Raw genomic sequence first — 27,787 nt, 5'->3', positions numbered from 1 at the left:
GGCTTGGGGGTAAAAACTGTTGAGAAGCCTTTTTGTCCTAGACTTGGCACTCCGGTACTGCTTGCCATGTGGTAGTAGAGAGAACAGTCTATGACTGGGGTGGCTGGGGTCTTTGACAATGTTTAGGGCCTTCCTCTGACACCGCCTGGTGTAGAGGTCCTGGATGGCAGGCAGCTTAGCCACAGTGATGTACTGGGCCGTACGCACTACCCTCTGTAGTGCCTTGCGGTCAGAGGCCAAGCAATTGCCGTACCAGGCAGTGATGCAACCAGTCAGGATGCTCTCGATGTTGCAGCTGTAGAACCTTTTGAGGATCTCAGGACCCATGCCAAATCTTTTTAGTTTCCTGAGGGGGAATAGGCTTTGTCGTGCCCTCTTCACGACTGTATTGGTGTGTTTGGGATGAGTGGGACCGCAGAGTGAAGGAAAAGTGCTCAGCATATGTGGGAACTCCTTCAAGACTGTTGGAAAAGCATTCCAGGTGAAGCTGGTAGAGAGAATGCCAAGAGTGTGCAAAGATGTATCAAGGCAAAGAGTGGCTACTTTGAAAAATCTAAAATATTTTTTGATTTGTTTAACACTTTCTTGGTTACTACAGGATTCCATATGTGTTATTTCATAGCTTTGACGTCTTCACTATTATTCTACAATGTAAAAAAAATAGTACAAATAAAGAAAAAGCCTTGAATGTTTAGGTGTGTCAAAACTTTTGACTGGTACTGTATATACAGTTGAAGTCGGAAGTTTACATACACCTTAGCCAAACACATTTAAACTCAGTTTTTCACAATTCCTGACATTAAATCTTAGTAAAAGTTTATTTTTAGAATGTGAAATGTCAGAATAATAGTAGAGAAAATGATTTATTTCAGCTTTTATTTCTTTCATCACATCCCAGTGGGTCAGAATATTACATACACACAATTAGTATTTGGTAGCAGTGGCTTCTTCCTTGCTGAGTGGCCTTTAAGGTTATGTCGATATAGGACTCGTTTTACTGTGGATATAGATCATTTTGTACCTGTTTCCTCCAGCATCTTCACAGGGTCCTTTGCTGTTGTTCTGGGATTGATTTGCACTTTTCGCACCATAGTACGTTCACCTCTAGGAGACAGAACGCGTCTCCTTCCTCAGCGGTATGACGGCTGCATGGTCCCATGGTGTTTATACTTGCGTACTATTTTTTGTACAGATGAACGTGGTACCTTCAGGTGTTTGAAAATTGCTCCCAATGATGAACCAGACTTGTGGAGGTCTACAATTTTTTTTCTGAGGTCTTGGCTGATTCCTTTTGATTTTCCCATGCTGTCAAGTAAAGAGGCACTGAGTTTGAAGGTAGGCCTTGAAATACATCCACAGGTACACCTCCAATTGACTCAAATTATGTCAATTAGCCTATCAGAAGATTAGTGTATGTAAACTTCTGACTCACTGGAATTGTGAAACAGTGAATTATAAGTGAAGTAATCTGTCTGTAAACAATTGTTGGAAAAATTACTTGTGTCATGCACAAGGTAGATGTCCTAACCGACTTGCCAAAACTATAGTTTGTTATCAAGAAATGTGTGGAGTGGTTGAAAAACACGTTTTCATGACTCCAACCTAAATGTATGTAAACTTCCGACTTCAACTGTATATAGCGACATCACCAATAGATTTTAGCCTTTTGGTATTGTAGCGAACGGCGTGAAAGACAAACATCCTACGCATTGTGCCAATAGGGCAAACCCACTTGCTGGGAATTGTAATATGGCTCATATAGCAAGGTTTGCTACACTGTCCCCTTTGTACTTGAAGACACATCAATGTATCTCAACTACTCAGCCCCCTAGCACGTCCGAGTCATGCGTTCTGATTACTGTACAACGCCTCTCCCCTATTTGACCTAGATAGTTTGTGTGTATGTATTGAAATGTACGCCACGTGCGCCTTTTGTAAAAAAAAGTATATATTTATTTATGTAGTTCTGTCCTTGAGATGTTGTTTATTAATGTTCTGTGTTATGTAATGTTTCATGTTTTGTATGGACCCCAAAAGAGAAGCTGCTGCTTTTGCAACAGCTAATGGGGATCCTAATAAAATACCAATACCAATTCCACTTCTGACACCATTTTAGCAAATAGCAAGACAAGGAAGTGAAACCGGGTAACTGGCGTGAAAGGAAACACCCTTTGCATCTTACCATTAAGGTAAATCGACTTGGTAAAAATAGCATTATTACATTTTAGTCATTTAGCAGACGCTCTTATCCAGAGCGACTTACAGGAGCAATTAGGGTTAAGTGCCTTGCTCAAGGGCACATCAACAGATATTTCCCCAAGTCGGCATGGGGATTCAAACCATTGACCTTTCAGTTACTGGCCTCTAGGCTTTCTGCCTCTCTCATCATGGCTCATATAGCGAGAAATGTGACAGTATAATGGTTTTGGAATGACAGACACACGGACCAGTGTTTGAGTCCCAGTCAGGGAATCAAACCCTAATCCACTATATATAGTTGAAGTCGGTAGTTTACATACATTTACATTGGAGTAATTTCAAAGGACCTATATTCACAGTAAAACAGGTCCTATTTCGACATAACCTGAAAGGCCGCTCAGCAAGGAAGAAGCCACTGGTCCAAAACCACCATAAAAAAGCCAGACTATAGTTTCCAACTGCACATGGGGACAGAGATCAAACTTTTTGGAGAAATGTCCTCTGGTCTGATGAAACAAAAATAGAACTATTTGGCCATAATGACCATCATTATGTTTGGAGGAAAAAAGGGGATGCTTGCAAGCCGAAGGACACCATCCCAACCGTGAAGCACGGGCTGGCAGCATCATGTTGTGGGGGTGCTTTGCTGCAGGAGGGACTGGTGCACTTCACAAAATAGATGGCATCATGAAGAGGGGAAATTATGTGGATATATTGAAGCAACATCTCAAGACACCAGTCAGAAAGTTAAAGCTTGGTCACAAATGGGTCTTCCAAATGGACAATGACCCCAAGCATACGTCCAAAGTTGTGGCAAAATGGCTTAAGGACAACAAAGTCAAATTATTGGAGTGGCCATCACAAAGCCCTGACCTCAATTCTATAGAACACTTGTGGGCAGAACTGATAAAGCTTTTGCGAGCAAGAAGGCCTACAAACCTGACTCAGTTACACCAGCTCTGTCAGGAGGAATGGGCCAAAATTCACCCAACTTATTGTGGGAAGCTTGTGGAAGGCTACCTGAAACGTTTTACCCAAGTTAAACAATTTAAAGGCAATGCTACCAAATACTAATTGAGTGTATGTAAACTTCTGATGAAAGAAATAAAAGCTGAAATAAATCATTCTTTCTACTATTATTCTGATATTTCACATTCTTCAAATAAAGCTTTGATCCTAACTGACCTAAGACAGGGAATGTTTACTAGGATTAAATGTCAGGAATTGGGAATAACTGAGTTTAAATGTATTTGGCTAAGGTGTATGTAAACTTCCGACTTCAACTGTAGGTGTCAGGTGTTGGAGAGCGCCATTGAAAGCATGTCCCAGTCACAGTACATTCGTGTTAGTTTTTCCGTCAGGTTTCTGTACTACTCATGTGATGGCAGAGTATGCAATACAAATGTGCACCTGATTGATACAAATCATCATGATAGCGTTCTGACTGGTAGGCCTATTTTGCAATCAACATTTAATTTTGAAGGTTTTTGGGGAAAACCATTGAAAATGACTGTTTCAGCACGCATAACTGATTTTATAGAGCCAATAGGCTACATATCTTACCTTTAGAAGTGTTAACTTCAGGCTACTAGCATCGATTGAGTTGCAGTGTCCCATACATTAAATGTCCAAATCAACTTCAAGTATATACAAAATGAGTTTTGAAGCGACACAATTCTAAAGGAAGGCTACAGCTACACTCTTTCCTTTTACTGTTTGTGATTCATACATTATTATTGTGATGTACATGATTCGATTCACCGCGATTTAACCGAACACCAACTACTACAATAGCAAAGCACATCATTCAGTTCATTCAAAATAATAGTTTCATATGAATTAAATGAATCACTATTTATTTTTTTACTATTTTGAGAAATCTGAAGAGGGGCACCCATTATATAGTAAATACAATTTTTATGGCCTAAACAAGATCAATAGGGAGCTTTTACAGCTGCGTGTCTCATGTCTTGACTCTTCCATGCGCAATGATGCACCTAGCCTCTCCGCTGCCTATCAGCTATTCCTCTATGTTCTTGTGGAGTTCTAGAGAAACTTCATTTGAATTATTTAATGTGTGATATGATTGCTAGTTAACCTATTGCAGATATGGACAATTAATCCACCTACCACTATTGTCATTACGGATAGAGGGCAGGATAGAGTTGACTGTATCCCAAAACACCTTGATAGGGGAGGCGCATGCAAGAAGATGAGGAAATTTGGCTATATGGAAGAAATTATATTGTAAAACCTGCAAAATAGGGAATGTAAACTACTGAAAAAATGCACTACCCTCCCCTGTGACCAATAAAAAACAAATCACACAACCCTCCCCAAAGCAAAAAAAAAAAGATAGACAACCCTCCCCTCTTTTGGACCAGCCACCCCACCCCAGTAAATTTCAAACTGTCCCTAAAAGAGCTTTATAAACAAAAAGAAAGCAATGCATCGATCTATGAGACTTCAAAAAGGGCCAACATACTTTCTGATACAGAATGCAGTGATGTGGACTGAAGCTGTCGCCCGTAATAAAGCGTAGTGCGCTGTGATAAATGTCACCGCTGATTATGTTAGAGGCTTATGGACACAATGTGACCTTTCTGTGTCTTTATATATTCTGAGAGGCAGGGTCATGTGACACATGCACACGTATTACTACATTACTGTGTAGTGTGTATACACATTGCTGTGTGTTTGGTTTCAGGTAGGCTGTAATAAACAATAATATCCTCTTAGTGAACTGTGGAAAACCTAATAGCTTTACAAAGTCTAAGAGAGATATGCTTCAGGTCTAAACATTTCCTTACCCATTCGACTGTAACTTAAGAGTAATTGGCAGCGCCCAAACTGAATCACTTATTTTGCTCGACACGAACTGTAACTATGAAAACACAGTAAACACAACAAATATATATCTTCTTTAGACATCTCCCTGTACAACCTGAATTTCAAGGAAGAGAGGGAAAAAGCAATCTAATAACAGTGCAGTACTTGAATATAATTTGTAAAGAGGTCCACAAGCAAGGAGGCAAAATTTGTTTATGTTAATGTGTCCTCTCCTCGAGCACAAGAAAGCCTCACCACCATGAATTCTTGACATCTCCATCCGTAAGGCTTCCCCAACTCCCACGCTACTTTCAGGTTGATGTTTACCAGCTGAAAAGTCCAAATTGGCTATATCGTAGAAATTCATGAAAATATCTTCATTTAAGGCTAGGGTTAGTCATTAGGGTTTGCTGTGTGGTTAAGGTTAGGGTTAAAGCTGCAATATGTAACTTTTTGGGTGACCGATCTAAATCACATAGAAATATGAGTTATAGATCTGTCATGTTCATTGAAAGGAAGTCTAAGGAGCGGTGGATCTGTTCTATGTGCTATTTCTATGCGTCCTGTTTTTAAAGTTTTTTGTGTCTTCTACTTTCGGTTTTGCACACCAGCTTCAAACAGCTGAAAATACAATATTTTTGGTTATTGAAAATATATTTCACAGTGGTTTTGTTTATACATAAACTGAAATTAGGCAAACTATTATAATTTTAGCAACCAGGAAATGGTGGAGGGATTTATGCATATTGTGCCTTTAAGGGTTTGGTTTAACATCAGATTTCATGACTTTGTGGCTGTGCCAGCTAGTGACCACTCTGCAGAGGTGCCTCCAGTACATGAGTCATCCCAATAAATGCCAGCCTGCTCCCTACTTCCTTATCTCTAAACTGACACATGTCACCGCTGAGGAAGTTTCTCACACAGATTTCTATAATTAATGTTTGATAGAAAAAAGCACAAATAAACTCCACTTAATTAACATTGGAAAGTGTTGCCGTTGTTTTTTGCCACTAACTGGGGACTGACTAATACTAATACGTATTCATGAGATGAATGTAAGTTATGTAAATGCCACCAGGGGGTAGACCATAGGGACAGAGAGTATGCTAAGGAGCAGTGAATGTGGCTGTCAATCATCACAGCACTAGGCTGACCAGTAATCCCACACCACTGCAGGGGAGAGGGATGGTAATATGAGACACATAAGTGACAGTTCGGAATTTGGTCATACTCTAGGTGTCATAAAAAATGCACCCCTCTCTTCAACATTTAACATTTTTCCACACGACCCTCCCCTTGCACTGTAAAATAAATTGCACAACCTCCCCCCTCAAACATAATGATTACCAACACAAATAACAATAACTGTAGTAAACTTTATGTTTATAAACAGGATACTGAGTATGCGCGCAGAAAAGTGTAGTGCATAAAGGAAGTACCAAAGCACCTTAATAGAGGAGGTGCATGCAAGCAGATTAGGATATTTGGCTATATGGGAGACATTATATAGTAAAACCTGTAAAATGGGGAAAAGCCATGTGCCCAATAGAAAAATCAGACAACCCTCCCCAAAGCAAAACAAATTAGTTAGACAACCTTCCCCACTGTATAAATTGAAACGGAGTCCAATGGGAGCCAAGTGCACTAAAGTTTAGCTCAGAAGTTCAGTTGCTCAGTAGTGAAATTGTTATTATTTATGAGTTGTCTCTTTGGGAGGGGGTTGTTCGGGGTTCTAACAACATTATTGTTATTCATGAACATCGTTGAACTGAGTCTGCTGAGTAAGCAGCACACCATGACAGTTGCTTTAACCCATAATACATCATTAGGCCCCATTTTCCCAGACCACATGGCCTGACCAGGAAAACTCCTGGCCCTACCCATAATCCATCAAATCTGCTATTACAGTATCTTGAATCGTAATCAACAAGAACCAGGTGCCACTGACCTCTGACCGAAGGTGTTCTCCTTGCGGTGACAGTGAAGGGTGATGACCCTGTGTCCCTCGCTCCTCACGTCCTGACTCACTGTCCACAGGACTGGGTTACTGGCCCTCGCCCCCAGGAACGCCACGCCATCCTTCGACTTCACTCTGGAGGAGAGAGAGGGAAGATGTCAGACAGCAACATTAAATGGGACTGATTACTATGTCTGCATCCTAAATGGTCCTGGTCAAAAGAAGTGCACTATATAGGAAAAAGGGTGCCATGGCTTTAATGTGATGTCACTGGTCTAGTGACCAATAGATCTAGTGACAGTAGATTGATTCAGGTCCATTCTGATCCAGATCCAGATTCCATACAATGTATATTGAACAGAAAGTTCGCAGTTTACCTTGGGAGAGTTGGCAAAAAAAAAAAAAAAAAGCCTCAGACTGCTGTTTTCTTGTCTAGGATGAAATTCATGTGATTTGCAGGCTACAAATTATGGCATAAAGACAACAGATGGCATGTTGGCTGTTTAAAACAATAAGGATGTTGGATTGACTTTGAATTAACCTTCGAAGAACACATTGTGGAACTATAATTAGAGGTTCACAACAAGCCAGGAACACTACTTACATCCAAGACAGGTTATAAAACCTACAACGGGAAGTTAATAGCCTGTGTCCATGCTGACTCACTCTACAGCTGGAAACAGGTGATGCAGTCTTCTATTTTATTTCATCCACACCTGTGGTTTAAAAGAGTATTCAGACAAGAGCTGTACACTCTCATTTGATCTATGCCATTACCCATGGTTACACCTAGCTGGAGAGAAGCCAGTCACTAACCTGCTCCTGTTCTCCATTCTAACACATGCTAAACTCCATTCTCTGCCTTGTCATAGGATATTGCACGGATGTGCCTAAGTGGCTGTCCCTACCTTTTTCCATCATGAAAAATTGCACTGCTTCAAGACTGTGACACTAAAGAATCAGTCTTTAAAGAAAACATTTAAAAATAGGAAGGATAGATACAATAGGAAGAAAGTCAGGCAACAAAAAAAAGACTGTGAAAAATCACTGGATTAAGTGGATTTAAGTGGATTACGGATTAAGTGATATGACATGCTATTCAATAAAATCCTTTCTCTGTAATTAATATTACCTGATTGAGCTAATCATGTAAATGTAATTAACTAGAAAGTCGGGGCATCACGAAATAATATTTATAGAGCTGTTATCTTCCAAATAAACTCTTAAAGTATGTAATATTTTACATCAATAGCAGTCAATATTAATCGTCACCTCATTTCAGTCTCATCTGAAAGTTGTAAATTCTTGGTTATCTTCACGAACCCTGGCTAACAAGTTGAATCAGCAATACAAAATTGGGTTTAATTATTTATTTACTAAATACTTAATTAATCACACAGAATTACATATACACAGAATGAATCATACCTTGACCTCAAATTATGTCATAAAGGAAAACGTCCCTAGCGGACGGAACAGATATGACAGCTGGTTACACAAAGAAAAGGGGGGTTGGGTTTGAGTGAAAGAGCGGGAAGACTGAAGAACAAAGGGAGAAGCGATGTCTCTATCGTAAATACAGGATCTTATGCATTCTAAATTACCGGCCATTTGGAAAAGGAAAATGCAATGAATATTTACTCTGAGCTGCGCTTCAATAGGTTGGTGGTAGATGGAAGGTTGCCCAAGAGTTCTTCCATCCTTTGAAGAGCGTCTCTGGTGGTAAACTCTACCCGTTTTAGTTACGTCGTTGTGTGGTAGACGGTATACTCTGTCTGTCCTTTCCCAGTCCACGCTTGGCGGCTGGAGTGAATCAGAGTTCAAAGTTCATACCCCGTTGCCATGCTTATATGCTCATGCTATATTCTAGCTGGTATTGTCGAAATTCATCATATTCGACGTGTCGATCGTCCTCTTCACGTGGGAATTCAATGCTAATTTCGTTAGGTAGCTGAGATTGGCTTTGCTCTGTAGGTGTCACCTGTCCTTCTAACGTCAAGGCCGTTGCCTTAATGTCCCCGGAACAGGAAGTTATATTGTTATCAAGGCTTTATATAGGAAGGGAGAGGAGGGAGTGTTTCATAGTTTATAACCAATGTCTCTTCATGTGGGCAGGCCACTGAGTCGGGCCTAATTCTCACATTTTAGAAGCTAAAATCACATTTCATCCCCTCACAAATAATTTCATATTCAAATATTTAAATAGCACAACAATTCCATGTGAATCTGATAACTATAATGTGTAGACTTTCCACTGTACCATTTATGTCATCCTATCATTGATGAGAATGTCTCAGATGACAACCGAACTGACATCATATTCATTATGTACCAACGCATATGTTCAACTGGTTGGATTACCAAAATATGGTTCATTTCCCCCACCTTCTGATGTTCCCAGAATCTCTATCTTAACCAAGGGATTTTCAATAGTCACATCAGTAGGGTAGAGCGGGGGGGGAAAGGGGGGAGAGGTGATTATGACTGTCATAAACCTACCCCCAGGCCAGCGTCATGACACTGGGAAGAAACATGGTAGATGGGAGAATTTTTCCCCAAAGAAATTTACAAAAATTGAAGAATGTCCTCGATGCACTACTGAATGGACTTCTAACGCGCTGAGAAAGTTGTGACATTACGGCAGATGACGACGTGAAAAACTGTGCTCGGACCAAAGGGAGAGCGGTGGCACACATCTCCCAACTCAGCCCGGCTTCTCCTTTGATCTTATCAGGGAGCTGCAGCTAGCAGTAATAACTGGCCTGTGTTCAGCGTGGAGCTCCTGACGAGCCCAGATAAAGGCCAGCTAGAGCCAACACTGCTGCCTATGTGGCTGAGGAGGTGACTGATGGCTCCCAGCTCTCTGCATCCCAAATGGCACCCTATTACATACATCCCTAAAACTCAACTCTGGACCTCGAAGCTAGTTCCACTGCGCTTTTTCATTGTTTCGCTCTAGTCAGGAACTGATTTAGACCTGGGTGGGTGCAATTCATTATCAGGTAGAACTGAAAACCAGCAGACTCCGGACCTCGTATTGTAAGAGTTGAATACTCCCTGCCCTACAGAGTGCACTACTTTTGGTCAAAAGTAGTGCACTAAATATGGAATAGGGTGCCATTTAAGAAGCATCCTGTGTAGAGATTCATACTGTAATGACTCCATGCTGAATACAGGTGGTAACAATAAATAGTTTACATACAAATCTACAGCCCACATCTACAGTAGTATACACCTCCATAGTGTTCAGAGATTGAACATCAAACGTAAGATCTCTCTCTCTCTCTCTCTGATACAGTAAGTCAGACCTCCAGAGCAGTTCATGCTCAGTAACATATGCTGTCCATGTCTTGAAATGGACAAGCATTGCACTTCTACTGCTGTTTTTCTTTTTTCTCCTCTGTCCCTTTCTCTCCCGCTTTATCTCTCTCTCTTTTTCTTCCTCTGCCCCCACCGCTTTATCTGTCTCCCTCACCAGCTCTCCTTTTCCTTCCTCTGCACCCCCCCCCCCCCCCCCCCCCATCCACCTCCTCTCTCTCTCATCCATCCATTCGACATGCAAACTCCAGAAAACAAGTATCAGGGGTAAATTAAGAAATGTCATGTTTCAAATGAGATTGGTTTGGCTAATATGATTTCTGGGGAGTGGGTGAGAGGAGACACAATAAAGAGTAGGCCCACTTTCTCATGCATCAGCACATGAAGCAGACTTCCACAGAAACCTGTGCATTAGTTAGATGAGTATTTACAGATGTGATGAGGGTGTCAGCAGAGACTGGGAGAGAGGCTGATCTCTCTCTCTGATGGTTGTTCACAAAAGACACACCAGGGCTGTCAGTGGCCAAACAGCACGTCAACGCGGCCGCTCTAAGCCTAATGAAATTCCACCACTTTTCAACCTCATTATCTCCAGCACAATACCAGTGTCTACATATGTGAAAACGGCGCATTTAAAAAAAATATTAAGTGAAAAATGTATACCGGATGACATCATCAAACTTTACAACATTTTAAAAACAGTGCCTTTCAAACATTATGAGATTCATGCTGATGTGGGAAGCAAGAAAATACCCTCCCACTGGTTAGAAACTCATAGATATTACAAGATATTACAGAGAATCATTTTTATAGGACCTTTCTTTTTATCTTTTTAACCACAGATCATAGAAACGTGCTGTTTTCACATATGTAGACACTGGTTTGGTGCTGGAGATAAAGAATATCAAGTTGAAAAATGGCAGTATTATCCTTTAAACATGAGCACTATGAAAGGGGCAGGGTTAGGACTGGTGAGAGTGATGCACTGCTGTGTAAATCATTTGGGAAAGCTATGTATATCTTCTACATACATGGATATAGCCTACACTACAAATTCAATACACACACATACACACAGCACACGCATACACACACATGCACAGACACAACTGATGCACAAACATACAGCTGCATTAACCAATACCAGCCCCGGGGTCAGATTACCCCAGCTCTCACATAATGGCTTTTAATTGGTGGAAAATACTGAGCTGGGGTATATAGAGTATGAGTTCACAATAATCTACAAAAAAAGGGACAATATGAATGGGAGAAAAGAGGGCTAAAATATCCCTTAAATCTGTCAGACCAGTCTTTTCAGATGACAATTACACCATGTTTCATTATACTGAAACATTATATTACCATCATAACATGTATACAAGGTCTGGCTTCAAATAATACAGTTCTACCAAATGAATAGACACTGACACATAAAAATACATATTTATGCCAGATTTCCAAAAGCACACTTTTGGTTCCCATGGTAATGAGTGGAGAGGAGAGCTGGCTGAGACAAAGACTTGGCAGTTGAGAGGTAAGATGGCCAGAGAGCACGGTGCAGGTGGTGATTGGCCTAGCTGGGAGTTCAATGAGCTGTATAGGGCCATAAGCAAACAAGAAAATGCTCATCCAGAGGTGGCGCTCCTAGTGGCCGGTGATTTTAATGCAGGAAAACTGAAATCCGTTTTACCTAATTTCTATTCGGCAAGTCACCTGTGCAACTAGAGGGATAAAAACTCTAGATTACATTTACTCCACACACAGAGACACATACAAAGCTCTCCCTCGCTCTCCATTTGGCAAATCGGACCATAACTTTATCCTCCTGATTCCTGCTTACAAGCAAAAACTCAAACAAGAAGTACCAGTGACACGCTCAAGATGGAAGTGGTCCGATGAAGCAGGACTGTTTGCCTAGCACAGACTGGAATATGTTCTGGGATTCATCTGATGACATTGAGGAGTTTACCACATCAGTCACCTGTTTCATTAATAAGATCATACGTACATATCCCAACCAGAACCCATGGATTACAGGCAACATCCGCACAGAGCTAAAGGCGGACACTAATCTGGACATAATAAATCCCGCTACGCCCTCCGACAAACCATCAAACAGGCAAAGCGGCAAAAAAGGACTAAGATCAAATCCTACTACACTGGCTCTGACTCTCGTCGGATGTGGCAGGGCTTGCAAACTATCACGGATTACAAAGGGAAGCCCAGCTGAGAGCTGCCCATTGATGCGACCCTACCAGACAAGCTAAATGCCTTCTATGCTCAACTCGAGGCAAGCAACACTGAACCATGTGTGAGAGCACCAGCTTTTCCGGACGACTGTATGATCATGCTCTCCTTAGCCGATGTGAGTAAGACTTTTAAACAGGTTAACATTAAAAAGTCCACAGGACCAGACGGATTGTGCTAACAAGTGTCTTCACTGACATGTTCAACCTCTCTCTGACCCAGTCTGTAATACCTACATATTTCAAGCATACCACCATACTTCGTGTGCCTAAGAACGCCAAGGTAAACTTGACTAAATGACTACCGGTCACTACTGGTCATGTCTTACATCAACACCATCATCCCAGAAACCCTGGACCCAATTCATATACCACCCCAACAGATCCACAGATGACGCAATCTCTATTGCACTCCACACTTCCCTTCCCCACCTGGACAAAAGGACCACCGACATGAGAATGCTGTTCATTGACTACAGCTCAGTGTTCAACACTAAAATGCTCTACAAGCTCATCACTAAGCTAAGGACCCTGGGACTGAACACCTCCCTCTGCAACTGGATCCTGGACTTCCTGATGGGCCACCCTCAGGTGGTGAGGGTAGGCAACAACACATCTGCCACATTGACCCTCAACACAGGGGGCCCCTCAGGGGTGCGTGCTCAGTCCCCTCCTATACTGCCTATTCACCCACGACCACGTGGCCACGCACCACTCCAACATCATCATTAAGTTTGCCGATGACACAACAGTGGTAGGCCTGATCACTGACGACGGTTGATGCAGCATATAGGGAGGAAGTCAGAGACCTGGCAGTGTGGTACCAGGACTACAAAATGTCCCTCAACGTGGGCACGACAAAGGAGGGAAACGGAGGGCCGAACACGCCCCCATTCACATCGGTGGGGCTGCAGTAGAGTTGCTCAAGAGCTTCAAGTTTCCTCGTTGGCCACATCACTAAGGACCTACCATGGTCCAAATACACCAACACAGTCATGAAGAGGACACGATAACGCCTCTTCCCCCTCAGTAGGCTGAAAAGATTTGGCATGTGCCCAGATCCTCAAAAAGTTCTACAGCTGCACCATTGAGAGCATCTTGATTGGCTACATCACCACTTGGTATGGCAACTGACCGCAAGGTGCTACAGAAGGTAATGCGTACAGCCCAGTACATCACTGGGACCGAACTCCCTGCCATCCAAGACCTCTATACCAGGCTGTGTCAGAGGAAGTCCATAAAAAGACTCCAACCACCCAAGACCATAGACTGTTCTCTCTGCTACCACACAGTAATCGGTACCCGAGCGCCAAGTCTTTGACCAAAAGGCACCTGAACAGCTTCTATCCCCAAGCCATAAGTGTTATGCTGATGAATGAGGACCCAAAAGCGACGTAATAGTAACAGAGTCTTTATTCCAGTATTAAACAAATAATGATTCTCCTGGATATAATCAATGGAAATCCAAAACAGGAAACTGAAATCCTCTCGTCAATAGAGAGGAACGCCTGGAGACGCGACCACAGACTGCAGGTCGCTTCGGGAAGGCACTGGCCGTAGCTGACATTGACACCTGCTCACACGCAGCATCTGAAGAAGGCAAAGAACACGACAGGGCGAAACAAGGACACAGGAACAGCAAACATCAAACAAGAATCCGACAAGGACAGGAGCGAAAAACAGAGGGAGAAATAGGGACTCTAATCAGAGGGCAAAATAGGGGACAGGTGTGAAAGAGTAAATGAGGTCGTAGGGAGAATGAGAAACAGCTGGGAGCATGAACGGAACGATAGAGAGAGAGAAAGAGAAATAACCTAATAAGACCAGCAGAGGGAAGCACAGGGACAAGACATGATCAAAGACAAAACATGACAGTACCCCCCCACTCACCGAGCGCCTCCTGGCGCACTCGAGGAGGAACCCTGGCGGCAACGAAGGAAATCATCAATCAACGAACGGTCCAGCACGTCCCGAGATGGAACCCAACTCCTCTCCTCAGGACCGTAACCCTCCCAATCCACTAAGTACTGGTGACCACGTCCCCGAGAACGCATGTCCATGATCTTCCGTACCTTGTAAATAGGAGCGCCCTCGACAAGGACGGGGGGGGGGAGGGAAGACGAACGGGGGCGCGAAGAAAAGGCTTGACACAGGAGACATGGAAGACAGGGTGGACGCGACGAAGATGTTGCGGAAGAAGCAGTCGCACAGCGACAGGATTGACGACCTGAGAGACACGGAACGGACCAATGAACCGCGGAGTCAACTTGCGAGAAGCTGTCGTAAGGGGAAGGTTACGAGTGGAAAGCCACACTCTCTGACCGCGACAATACCTAGGACTCTTAATCCTACGTTTATTGGCGGCTCTCACAGTCTGCGCCCTGTAACGGCAAAGTGCAGACCTGACCCTCCTCCAGGTGCGCTCACAACGTTGGACAAAAGCCTGAGCGGAGGGAACGCTGGACTCGGCGAGCTGGGACGAAAACAGAGGAGGCTGGTAGCCAAGACTACTCTGAAACGGGGACAGCCCGGTAGCAGACGAAGGAAGCGAGTTGTGAGCGTACTCAGCCCAGGGGAGCTGTTCTGCCCAAGACGCAGGGTTTCGAAACGAAAGGCTGCGTAAAATGCGACCAATCGACTGATTGGCCCTTTCTGCTTGACCGTTAGACTGGGGATGAAACCCGGAAGAGAGACTGACGGAAGCACCAATCAAACGACAGAACTCCCTCCAAAACTGTGACGTGAATTGCGGACCTCTGTCTGAAACGGCGTCTAACGGGAGGCCATGAATTCTGAACACATTCTCAATGATGATTTGTGCCGTCTCCTTAGCGGAAGGAAGCTTAGCGAGGGGAATGAAATGTGCCGCCTTAGAGAACCTATCGATAACCGTAAGAATCACAGTCTTCCCCGCAGACGAAGGCAGACCGGTAATAAAGTCTAAGGCGATGTGAGACCATGGTCGAGAAGGAATGGGAAGCGGTCTGAGACGACCGGCAGGAGGAGAGTTACCTGACTTAGTCTGCGCGCAGTCCGAACAAGCAGCCACGAAACGACGCGTGTCCCGCTCCTGAGTAGGCCACCAAAACCGCTGGCGAATAGAAGCAAGCGTACCCCGAACGCCGGGGTGGCCAGCTAACTTGGCAGAGTGAGCCCACTGAAGAACAGCCAGACGAGTAGAGACAGGAACGAACAGAAGGTTACTAGGACAAGCGCGCGGCGACGCAGTGTGAGTGAGTGCTTGCTTTACCTGTCTCTCAATTCCCCAGACAGTCAACCCGACAACACGCCCTTCAGGGAGAATCCCCTCGGGGTCGGTAGAAGCCACAGAAGAACTAAAGAGACGGGATAAGGCATCAGGCTTGGTGTTCTTATTTCCCGGACGATAGGAAATCACGAACTCGAAACGAGCGAAAAACAACGCCCAACGAGCTTGACGTGCATTAAGTCGTTTGGCCGAACGGATGTACTCAAGGTTCTTATGGTCAGTCCAAACGACAAAAGGGACGGTCGCCCCCTCCAACCACTGTCGCCATTCGCCTATGGCTAAGCGGATGGCGAGCAGTTCGCGGTTACCCACATCATAGTTGCGTTCCGATGGCGACAGGCGATGAGAAAAGTAAGCGCAAGGATGGACCTTATCGTCAGACTGGAAGCGCTGAGACAGAATGGCTCCCACGCCCACCTCTGAAGCGTCAACCTCGACAATGAATTGTTTAGTGACGTCAGGAGTAACAAGGATAGGGGCGGATGTAAAACGCTTCTTGAGGAGATCAAAAGCTCCCTGGGCGGAACCGGACCACTTAAAGCAAGTCTTGACAGAAGTCAGAGCTGTGAGAGGGGCAGCCACTTGACCGAAATTACGAATGAAACGCCGATAGAAATTAGCGAAACCGAGAAAGCGCTGCAACTCGACACGTGACTTAGGGACGGGCCAATCGCTGACAGCCTGGACCTTAGCGGGATCCATCTGAATGCCTTCAGCGGAAATAACAGAACCGAGAAAAGTGACAGAGGAGACATGAAAGGCGCACTTCTCAGCCTTCACGTAGAGACAATTCTCTAAAAGGCGCTGGAGTACACGTCGAACGTGCTGAACATGAATCTCGAGTGACGGTGAAAAAATCAGGATATCGTCAAGGTAAACGAAAACAAAAATGTTCAGCATGTCTCTCAGTACATCATTAACTAATGCCTGAAAGACAGCTGGAGCATTAGCGAGACCGAACGGCAGAACCCGGTATTCAAAATGCCCTAACGGAGTGTTAAACGCCGTTTTCCACTCGTCCCCCTCTCTGATGCGTACGAGATGGTAAGCGTTACGAAGGTCCAACTTAGTAAAGCACCTGGCTCCCTGCAAAATCTCGAAGGCTGACGACATAAGGGGAAGCGGATAACGATTCTTAACCGTTATGTCATTCAGCCCTCGATAATCCACGCAGGGGCGCAGAGTACCGTCCTTCTTCTTAACAAAGAAAAATCCCGCTCCGGCGGGAGAGGAAGAAGGCACCACGGTACCGGCGTCGAGAGAAACAGACAGATAATCCTCGAGAGCCTTACGTTCGGGAGCCGACAGAGAGTATAGTCTACCCCGAGGAGGAGTGGTCCCCGGAAGGAGATCAATACAACAATCATACGACCGGTGAGGAGGAAGGGAGCTGGCTCTGGACCGACTGAAGACCGTGCGCAGATCATGATATTCCTCCGGCACTCCTGTCAAATCACCAGGTTCCTCCTGAGTAGAGGGGACAGAAGACACAGGAGGGATAGCAGACATTAAACACTTCACATGACAAGAAACGTTCCAAGATAGGATAGAATTACTTGACCAATTAATAGAAGGATTATGACATACTAGCCAGGGATGACCCAAAACAACAGGTGTAAAAGGTGAACGAAAAATCAAAAAGGAAATGGTCTCACTGTGGTTACCAGATACTGTGAGGGTTAAAGGTAGTGTCTCACATCTGATACTGGGGAGAAGACTACCATCTAAGGCGAACATGGGCGTGGGCTTCCCTAACTGTCTGAGAGGAATGTCATGTTTCCGAGCCCATGCTTCGTCCATAAAACAACCCTCAGCCCCTGAGTCTATCAAGGCACTGCAGGAAGCAGCCGAACCGGTCCAGCGTAGATGGACCGACAAGGTAGTACAGGATCTTGATGGAGAGACCTGAGTAGTAGCGCTCACCAGTAGCCCTCCACTTACTGATGAGCTCTGGCTTTTACTGGACATGACATGACAAAATGTCCAGCAGAACCGCAATAGAGGCAAAGGCGGTTGGTGATTCTCCGTTCCCTCTCCTTAGTCGAGATGCGAATACCTCCCAGCTGCATGGGCTCAGTCTCTGAGCCGGTGGGAGGAGATGGTTGAGATGCGGAGAGGGGAAGCACCGTTAACGCGAGCTCTCCTCCACGAGCTCGATGACGAAGATCTATCCGTCGTTCTATGCGGATGGCGAGTGCAATCAAAGAGTCCACGCTGGAAGGAACCTCCCGGGAGAGAATCTCATCCTTAACCTCAGCGTGAAGTCCCTCCAGAAAACGAGCGAGCAACGCCGGCTCGTTCCAGTCACTGGAGGCAGCAAGAGTGCGAAACTCTATAGAGTAATCCGTTATGGATCGATCACCTTGACATAGGGAAGCCAGGGCCCTGGAAGCCTCCTTCCCAAAAACTGAACGATCAAAAACCCGTATCATCTCCTCTTTAAAGTTCTGATAATCGTTAGAACACTCAGCCCTTGCCTCCCAGATAGCTGTGCCCCACTCCCGAGCCCGACCAGTAAGGAGTGATATGACGTAAGCGATCCGAGCTCTCTCTCTTGAGTACGTGTTGGGCTGGAGAGAGAACACAATATCACACTGGGTGAGAAAGGAGCGACACTCAGTGGGCTGCCCAGAGTAACATGGTGGGTTATTAACCCTAGGTTCCGGAGACTCGGAAGACCAGGAAGTAGCTGGTGGCACGAGACGAAGACTCTGAAACTGTCCAGAGAGATCGGAGACCTGAGCGGCCAGGGTCTCAACGGCATGACGAGCAGCAAACAATTCCTGCTCGTGTCTGCCGAGCATTGCTCCCTGGAACTCGACGGCAGTGTTGAGAGAATCCATAGTCGCTGGGTCCATCTTGGTCGGATTCTTCTGTTATGCTGATGAATGAGGACCCAAAAGCGACGTAATAGTAACAGAGTCTTTATTCCAGTATTAAACAAATAATGATTCTCCTGGATATAATCAATGGAAATCCAAAACAGGAAACTGAAATCCTCTCGTCAATAGAGAGGAACGCCTGGAGACGCGACCACAGACTGCAGGTCGCTTCGGGAAGGCACTGGCCGTAGCTGACATTGACACCTGCTCACACGCAGCATCTGAAGAAGGCAAAGAACACGACAGGGCGAAACAAGGACACAGGAACAGCAAACATCAAACAAGAATCCGACAAGGACAGGAGCGAAAAACAGAGGGCGAAATAGGGACTCTAATCAGAGGGCAAAATAGGGGACAGGTGTGAAAGAGTAAATGAGGTCGTAGGGAGAATGAGAAACAGCTGGGAGCATGAACGGAACGATAGAGAGAGAGAAAGAGAAATAACCTAATAAGACCAGCAGAGGGAAGCACAGGGACAAGACATGATCAAAGACAAAACATGACAATAAGATTACTGAAGAGTTTATCAAATGGCTACCCAGACAATTTACATAATTTCTTTATCTTAATTGTTTTGAACTGACTCCCTTGCACTGACTCTATGCACACTCACTAGACTCTACCCACACACTCACACATACTACACTGATACTCCAACATACACACACACACACTACATATGCTCACACACACACACACACACAGACACACTTTCACATTTCACATATGCTGCTGCTACTCTGTTAATTATACACTGCTCAAAAAAATAAAGGGAACACTTAAACAACACAATGTAACTCCAAGTCAATCACACTTCTGTGAAATCAAACTGTCCACTTAGGAAGCAACACTGATTGACAATAAATTTCACATGCTGTTGTGCAAATGGAATAGACAACAGGTGGAAATTATAGGCAATTAGCAAGACACCCCCAATAAAGAAGTGGTTCTGCAGGTGGTGACCACAGACCACTTCTCAGTTCCTATGCTTCCTGGCTGATGTTTTGGTCACTTTTGAATGCTGGCGGTGCTTTCACTCTAGTGGTAGCATGAGACGGAGTCTACAACCCACACAAGTGGCTCAGGTAGTGCAGCTCATCCAGGATGGCACATCAATGCGAGCTGTGGCAAGAAGGTTTGCTGTGTCTGTCAACGTAGTGTCCAGAGCATGGAGGCGCTACCAGGAGACAGGCCAGTACATCAGGAGACGTGGAGGAGGCCGTAGGAGGGCAACAACCCAGCAGCAGGACCGCTACCTCCGCCTTTGTGCAAGGAGGAGCACTGCCAGAGCCCTGCAAAATGACCTCCAGCAGGCCACAAATGTGCATGTGTCTGCTCAAATGGTCAGAAACAGACTCCATGAGGGTGGTATGAGGGCCCGACGTCCACAGGTGGGGGTTGTGCTTACAGCCCAACACTGTGCAGGGAACACCGAGATTGGCAAATTCGCCACTGGCGCCCTGTGCTCTTCACAGATGAAAGCAGGTTCACACTGAGCACATTAGCACATGTGACAGACGTGACAGAGTCTGGAGACACCGTGGAGAACGTTCTGCTGCCTGCAACATCCTCCAGCATGACCGGTTTGGCGGTGGGTCAGTCATGGTGTGGGGTGGCATTTCTTTGGGGGGCCGCACAGCCATCCATGTGCTCGCCAGAGGTAGCCTGACTGCCATTAGGTACCGAGATGAGATCCTCAGACCCCTTGTGAGACCATATGTTGGTGCGGTTGGCCCTGGGTTTCTCCTAATGCAAGACAATGCTAGACCTCATGTGGCTGGAGTGTGTCAGCAGTTCCTGCAAGAGGAAGGCATTGATGCTATGGACTGGCCCGCCCGTTCCCCAGACCTGAATACAATTGAGCACATCTGGGACATCATGTCTCGCTCCATCCACCAAAGCCACGTTGCACCACAGACTGTCCAGGAGTTGGCGGATGCTTTAGTCAAGGTCTGGGAGGAGATCCCTCAGGAGACCATCCGCCACCTCAACAGGAGCATGCCCAGGCGTTGTAGGGAGGTCATACAGGCACATGGAGGCCACACACACTACTGAGCCTCATTTTGACTTGTTTTAAGGACAAAGTTGGATCAGCCTGTAGTGTGGTTTTCTACTTTAATTTTGAGTGTGACTCCAAATCCAGACCTCCATGGGTTGATAAATTTGATTTCCATTGATCATTTTTGTGTGATTTTGTTGTCAGCACATTCAACTATGTAAAGAAAAAAGTATTTAATAAGAATATTTCATTCATTCAGATCTAGGATGTGTTATTTTAGTGTTCCCTTTATTTTTTTGAGCAGTGTATATCCTGATTGCCTAGTCACTTTTACCCCTCGCTACATGTGCATACTGTATTACCTCAATTACCTCAATTACCTCGTACCCCTGCACATTGACTCGGTACCAGTACTCCTTGTATATCGCCTCGTTATTGTTTTTATTGTGTTACTATTTCCTTTTTTATTTAGCAAATATTTGTCTTACTTTTTACCTCTGCACTGTTGGGAGTGGGCTCGTAAGTAAGCATTTCACTGTTACGTCTACATCTGTTGTATTCGGCGCATGTACACAATAACATTTGATTTGATTTGAAGCTTGTATAAAGATCTTGGTGGTGAGGGCTGGGCAGGGACGACGGCTTGATATAAAGGCAGTGTTAGTAGAAGAGAAGGCACGGCGGCTGTCTGCACCAGGCCAGTTTGATTGGTGAAGACTGGACCTATCTGTGGTTAGAGTGTTAGTGACTGTGAGGGCCTGGGAGGTCAGAGACAGTTGGCTGTATTTACTGGAGGGCCCCTCTATCCGTACTCCATCACACATAACAACATATAAATTACATGTGTCATCTGGAATATAGAGTTGAAGTCTGAAGTTTACATACACCTTAGCCAAATACATTTAAACTTAGTTTTTCACAATTCCTGACATTTAATCCTAGTAAAAATTCCCTGTCTTAGGTCAGTTAGGATCAGCACTTTATTTTAAGAATGTGAAATGTCAGGATAATAGTAGAGAGAATGATTTATATCAGCCTTTATTTCTTTCATCACATTCCCAGAGGGTCAGAAGTTTACATGCACTCAATTAGTATTTGGTAGCATTGCCTTTAAATTGTTTAACTTGGGTCAAACGTTTCGGGTAGCCTTCTACAAGCTTCCCACAATAAGTTGGGTGCATTTTGGCCCATTCCTCCTGACAGAGCTGGTGTAACTGAGTCAGTTTTCTAGGCCTCCTTGCTCGCACACGCTTTTTCAGTTCTGCCCACACATTTTCTATAAGATTGAGGTCAGCGCTTTGTGATGGCCACTCCGATACCTTGACTCTGTTGTCCTTAAGCCATTTTGCCACAACTTTGGTATGCTTGGGGTCATTGTCCATTTGGAAGACCCATTTGTGACCAAGTTTTAACTTCCAGACTGATGTCTTGAGATGTTGCTGTGTAAGTGTATGTAAACTTCTGACTTCAACTGTAGCTATATGCCATCTATGGAGTTTACTGTATCAAACCATCATCCATCCCTAAGTGTCTGTGTAACTGAACGACATGGATTCACAGGCACTGAGGGATTAGCCAGTAGACCACTCATACAACCACAGCTAATCCCTCTTGGCCACAGTGGAGTGGATGAAGTATTGTGGAGATGCAGTGAAACGAAAAAAGAAAGAAGAGAAAACTGACCTTTATAGGACTATAAACTGATCATTGCTCTGGAGAGAAGAAGGGTGGCTTTGGGATTGCGGGGGCACCATACACACACACACGCACGTGCGCGGGTGCACACACAGAGACACACACAGCCACACACTCACACACCCTTGCCTATCTGATAGGGCTAGCATACTGGGGGAATGAGCCCTGGGACACGGCTGACCTTTAGGGAAGATCAAAGTGAGAACCCTAGCTCCTACTGATATCAGCCAGTACAAGGACGCCACGCTTCTTACGTCACACACTAGAGAAAAAAAAGCAAAAGGACTGTCCAAAAGATACATATGGAACACGGATGTACCCCTGCCTCCAGAGATCCCCTTCTGTGGAATTACCGCAATGATCAACCCCTGAGATCTTAGCAATGGTGATTCTTCAGCCTAATTTGAACTACAACAGATACTCCCTCAAAGGATTCACTCAACTTACTCCATAGAAGCGTATGATAAATTGATTCAATATTGGATACATGAAATACCTAAACCAACAAGCCTCCAGGAGCAACATATTCTCTTAATTTATTCAAAAAAGCTAGATACACCTTATTAAATTTACGCAAGGCCCGAAAATTTGGAAATTGCATTACACCGGTTAACTTGGGCACACAGGTAATTTCCCAGCACCTAGCAGCTGAAACCCATTACCGGCTAAACATTGTCACCGATTCTCCTCTCCTTCTCCCATTTGTAGCCGGAGGAAATTCCCTCCCCTCCTTACCTACTCCACACCCCTCTGTTCTGCAGCTCTCCACCTCACTGAATAACCTCCATTACCCATGGGCAGAACTGAATTAGACAATAACCAACGACAGCCGAGCGCAGCCGCCTCTGTACAGATAAATAAGTAAGGTGAAACAGTGTGTGTGCTGACTTGTCCAGAGTCAATGAAATCCTCAGAGCCGTAGGCTAGTCGCCTACCTAGTAGAGGGAGTGTGGCGGAGTAGACACGGTCAGATGTTAGACTAAGGGGAACTACTTTAATGAATGAGTTGGATGCTGTTCTTTTCATTATCAAGCCTAGTTAAACGTACTGGGGCATGACAACACGACAACTGGGAAAGGAGATTAACACAGATTCACAGTCTTCACCAGACTAAAATAATCTCCAGCTAAGCGTAATGCGTACGACTGCTTCTCTCGTCCTCCTCTCTTTCATTCTAGCTGTCTCTGTTCTTTCTCTCGCTCTCTCCCACTGTCAGGCTTCCTTCATTCCAATCTATTTCTATTTTGTCTCTCTCGTCTATGCCTCTTACTCTACCTCTTTCCTTCCTAATGTATTTATCTTTTTATCTTCCCTCTCACCCTCAACCACTCTCCCTCTCCTCCCTCTTTCTTTCCCCTTTAACTTTTTTCTCTGCTAAAACATAGAGCAGTAAGCAGTGCTGATCTGAGAGAGAAAGTGATATCAGATTGCTTTCAATCCAAACCAACTAGGCCATCCCAGGCCATAGCTGGGCCAATCAAGCTATACTAAGAGATTTTACAGACCAGGCGTAGCTGGGTATATATTAATGTGTAGTGTCATGCTGCATGAATATGACATCTCCTCATTCCACTGATCACCTAACCTACTGCACTAAATATGGTTAGAACTGTATATCTAGGAGATGGAGGGTTGTGAGGGTTAAAAAAACATTTCACTACTGCTGAGGGGAGGAGGATCAAGTTGAGTATTACTTAGTATTTTAACTTCGAGTGGATGGTATTGAGTGGTCCTTATTGGAGGTGATGCTGAGTGTCACCAATTCCCCCCAATCCCCCCTACAATCAGTTTGACTTACCCAAGGGACTGCATCGTATTACTGCACAGTACTTTACTGTAAGCCTATGACAAACATAGGCTACCTATCCCTATGGTGGTTATAGATGGCAACATCTTCAAGAGACTTTGGGTAATTGAAAATTGCTACATAAGTGCTGCGTATTATTATTATTATTGTTAATATCAACATATCCTGATCTCTTTTTCAAGCAGGTTTGATTGAAAGTATTGCACTAAAAGCAGTGGAAACATGTCGATGGCTATACTGATTACATGGGGGTGTAAAAGGTGGGGGGGCAAAAGTGAAGAAGGAGAGAGGAGAGGGAAGAAGTGAGATGAGAGGGGTTTCTGTGATTGCCTGAAGCCCATCTCTCCCTCCATCCAGCCAGAGAAGACAGAGACAGGAGAGATAGCTGCCTCATCTCAATGTTCTCTTATCCAGCCCTCTCTCTCCACTTCTTTCTTTTCATTTCTTCTTTCACCCCTGCCTTTATTAAATTCCAAAGCAGGCTGAAGACTGACAGAGATTGGCAGCAGCCCCATAGATGAACACCAGCATAAAAAAACTCAGAAGAGCGCGGGGGGGGGGGGGGCTTCAAATGAGAGGAGGCTCAAACTGGGAACAGTCCATGGCCTCACAACCTTACTGCAGATCAAGAGTAGTCGTACAAGCTGGAGCTCAGAGCTTGAAGGCCAATGCAGGAGACAACTGTCTGGACAGTCAATGAAAGACAGACAGGATGGACTGACAAGCTTCACTGAGCTCTGCGGTCTGTTATTGGGAAGCCTGAACTTTCACCTTGTATGGAGTCTAAGAAATGAACTGTGACTTCGGAGTGGCACGTACTGTAGATTAGCCATGTGACTCACTAGCGCCTGCGGAAGCCTTATGAAAGTACAATCACTGACATGTGGACAAATACTGCACATGTTGGTGGAGAAAGCAATGTGTTTTTATTTGGTCTAAAAAGAAAAGGTAAAAGAAAGCAAATTATAGTAGCTCAATAAGATGAATCACAGGGATAGAATAGCATCATGGCATTTCAGAGTAGGATATCAAATGCCACAGTGTCATAAGTGGTGGCAGGTTTAAAAAGCTCAGCGGGGTGGATGAACCAAGATTAGAGCTCAGTGGAGCAAAACATGTGAACAAACCAAGACATTTTGCCTGCTTCAAGGGGAGCTGACAACAATGAAAAGTATATGTCATCTATTCAATCAAATGTAGTTTTTAAATGTATCACCCGTGTGAGATTCTCAAAGTCAAGTGCAGGTGTCACGACTTCCGCCGAAGTTGTTCCCTCTCCTTGTTCGGGCGGCGTTCGGCGGTCGACGTCACCGACCTTCTAGCCATCGCTGATCCATTTTTCATTTTCCATTGGTTTTGTCTTGTCTTCCATCTCACCTGGTTCCAATACCATCAATTACATGTTGTGTATTTAACCCTCTGTTCCCCCTCATGTCCTTGTCGATGATTGTTTATTGTAAGTGCTTGTGCACGACTATCCTGGTGTGCGTCAGGTTATGTACCCATTATTTGATTGTTCTGTTTTCCGGTGGGTTTTTTTTGTTATTAAACTGTGCCGTTTGGAAACACAGTTTTTGCTCTCCTGCGTCTGACTTCTCTGCCGCCAGTACGCACCCCTTACAGGAGGGCTCTTGCTGCATCCAACTTCAGTGTTGCATCTCACATGACTACACATGTTGCCAGGTTTGGATGGGCTCTTCAAATTACATGAAACTACACTTGTGAAAGTACAATAAACACTGACAAAAATGGAAACTGGCAAGTGATTGGCTATGAGAAAATTGTCTCCATAGAAATGGAGTAAGTAATTAAATGAAGGACAGGGGAGCGAGCATCTGCTCTTGTAAACATGAAAACACGTGGCTAACCTCTATGCTCTACATTGCAAGCTTATAAAATGCCATTGTAAAGAAGAAAAAATAACTATTTGCGCTGTTTTAACATTTGATTTTCCCATCATCAAGTGTAATGAATCATGTCCTTTCTGTTAGAGCCAACCCAATAGTGCACAACTGTTGCAGAGGACAAAATGTTCTTGAAAACTTTCAGAGAAACTATTTTATCCAAATATGCTAAGTCTCTCAGCCAATTGAACACAAAACATCATCCAAAGACTAAATCAAAAGTATCTTTCTGTCAGCAGTAATCATTGAGCTACGTATATATGAACTGGAGACCCATTCTAGGGAGAGAGTTTTTTTTAATGTTACCCGCAATGTTACCCTAATGTTTGAGTGTCCAGTTCTCCTTTAGGGGAACATTCTACGAGAACATTCCGTTAATGTCTAGCAAAACTTATCTAGAACGTGGTTAGTGCTTTCACAGTGCTTTCAAACACATTGCTAAGAATGTGAGAGTAGGGTGACTCCCCTAGCAGGGAACCTAGGCCATCTGCACCAATGACAAGAACCCTAACCACTGTCCCAATAAAGGATATCTCTAGGACATGTGCTTATTGGGTCAATATAGTTAGATTAAAACACACTGTTTTGCAATGAAGGTCTACAGTACCCTCAACAGCACTCTGTAGGGTAGCACCATGGTGTAGGCAGAGGACAGCTAGCTTCTGTCATCCTATGGGTACATTGACTTCAATACAAAACCTAGGAGGCTCATGGTTCTCACCCCCTTCCATAGACTTACACAGTAATTATGACAACTTCTGGAGGACGTCCTCCAGCCTATCAGAGCTCTTGCAGCATGAACTGACATGTTGTCCACCCAATCAAAGGACCAGAGTATGAATCTAGTACTGAAAGCATAAACTACAGCTAGTTAGTACTGCAGTGCATACAATGTGGTGAGTAGTTGACTCAAAGAGAGAAAAAGACGATAGTTTTGAAAAAGCTGTACTGCATGATTGTAGCGGGTTTAGTAACGCGTTAATTCTATTAGCTATGCTGTGTGTAGCGATTATGATATGGTTTGGCTGAGAGTTTTTTTTCGCCTGGTCACATACATCTGATGTGTTGTGCATTGAAGTCCATAAACAAAGGGAAAAGGTGAGAGAAGGAGAGCACGTAGATGCGAGGAGGAATACAACGTGACTGCTATGAAAGTGAACTGTGTTTACATGTGATCAAGCAAACGGAACGAAACGGAGATAAATATACCTGCATTTGTCCAATAGAAACTCTCGTTTGCAACTGTTGGACTACTGATTGCACCCTAGATCAGCTAGATGCAGGCAAGAGTGTGCAATTAAGGTGGTGTTGAATGTGTCACCTCAAATGTTTTTTATATTTTATTTTATTTATTTCACCTTTATTTACGACCTGTGTGCACCTATTTTGTAAACTTTCATTCATAGGCTAGGATGTAGCAACCTCATGATGGATAAAGGCAAAATTTGAGTAGTATATTATCAAATTGTCACGTCATCCAGTAACATGACATATATTGGATTAATATAAAATTGTAATATCTTCTGCTGTGTGATGAAAAAAAAATGTTGGCCTTGAAAAAAATTACTTGAATAATTCAATGGATAGTTTTGGCACAAATGTGATAACCAAAGTGTCTTTTTAGGAATTTTCTAATTGGACTTCTCTATGGGGCTATCTATGGGAACTGTTTTTTTTGGCTCG

The 27,787-nt window shown here is 44.3% G+C and overlaps 1 protein-coding gene across 1 annotated transcript in view; it reads right to left on the bottom strand.

Moving 5' to 3' along the window:
* Positions 1-27,787, bottom strand: part of LOC139544021 (transmembrane protein 132C-like) — a 172,093-nt gene that overhangs the window by 89,033 nt on the left and 55,273 nt on the right. The window contains exon 3 of the mRNA XM_071350689.1: positions 6,977-7,120. Coding sequence (XP_071206790.1) covers positions 6,977-7,120 — 144 coding nt within the window. The remainder of the gene's footprint in view (positions 1-6,976; positions 7,121-27,787) is intronic.

The sequence above is a fragment of the Salvelinus alpinus genome, chromosome 18, assembly GCF_045679555.1.
Source record: "Salvelinus alpinus chromosome 18, SLU_Salpinus.1, whole genome shotgun sequence".
NCBI lineage: Eukaryota > Metazoa > Chordata > Actinopteri > Salmoniformes > Salmonidae > Salvelinus > Salvelinus alpinus.
Note: the sequence above shows the minus strand (reverse complement) of the source record. Positions and strands in the feature narration are given on the sequence as shown.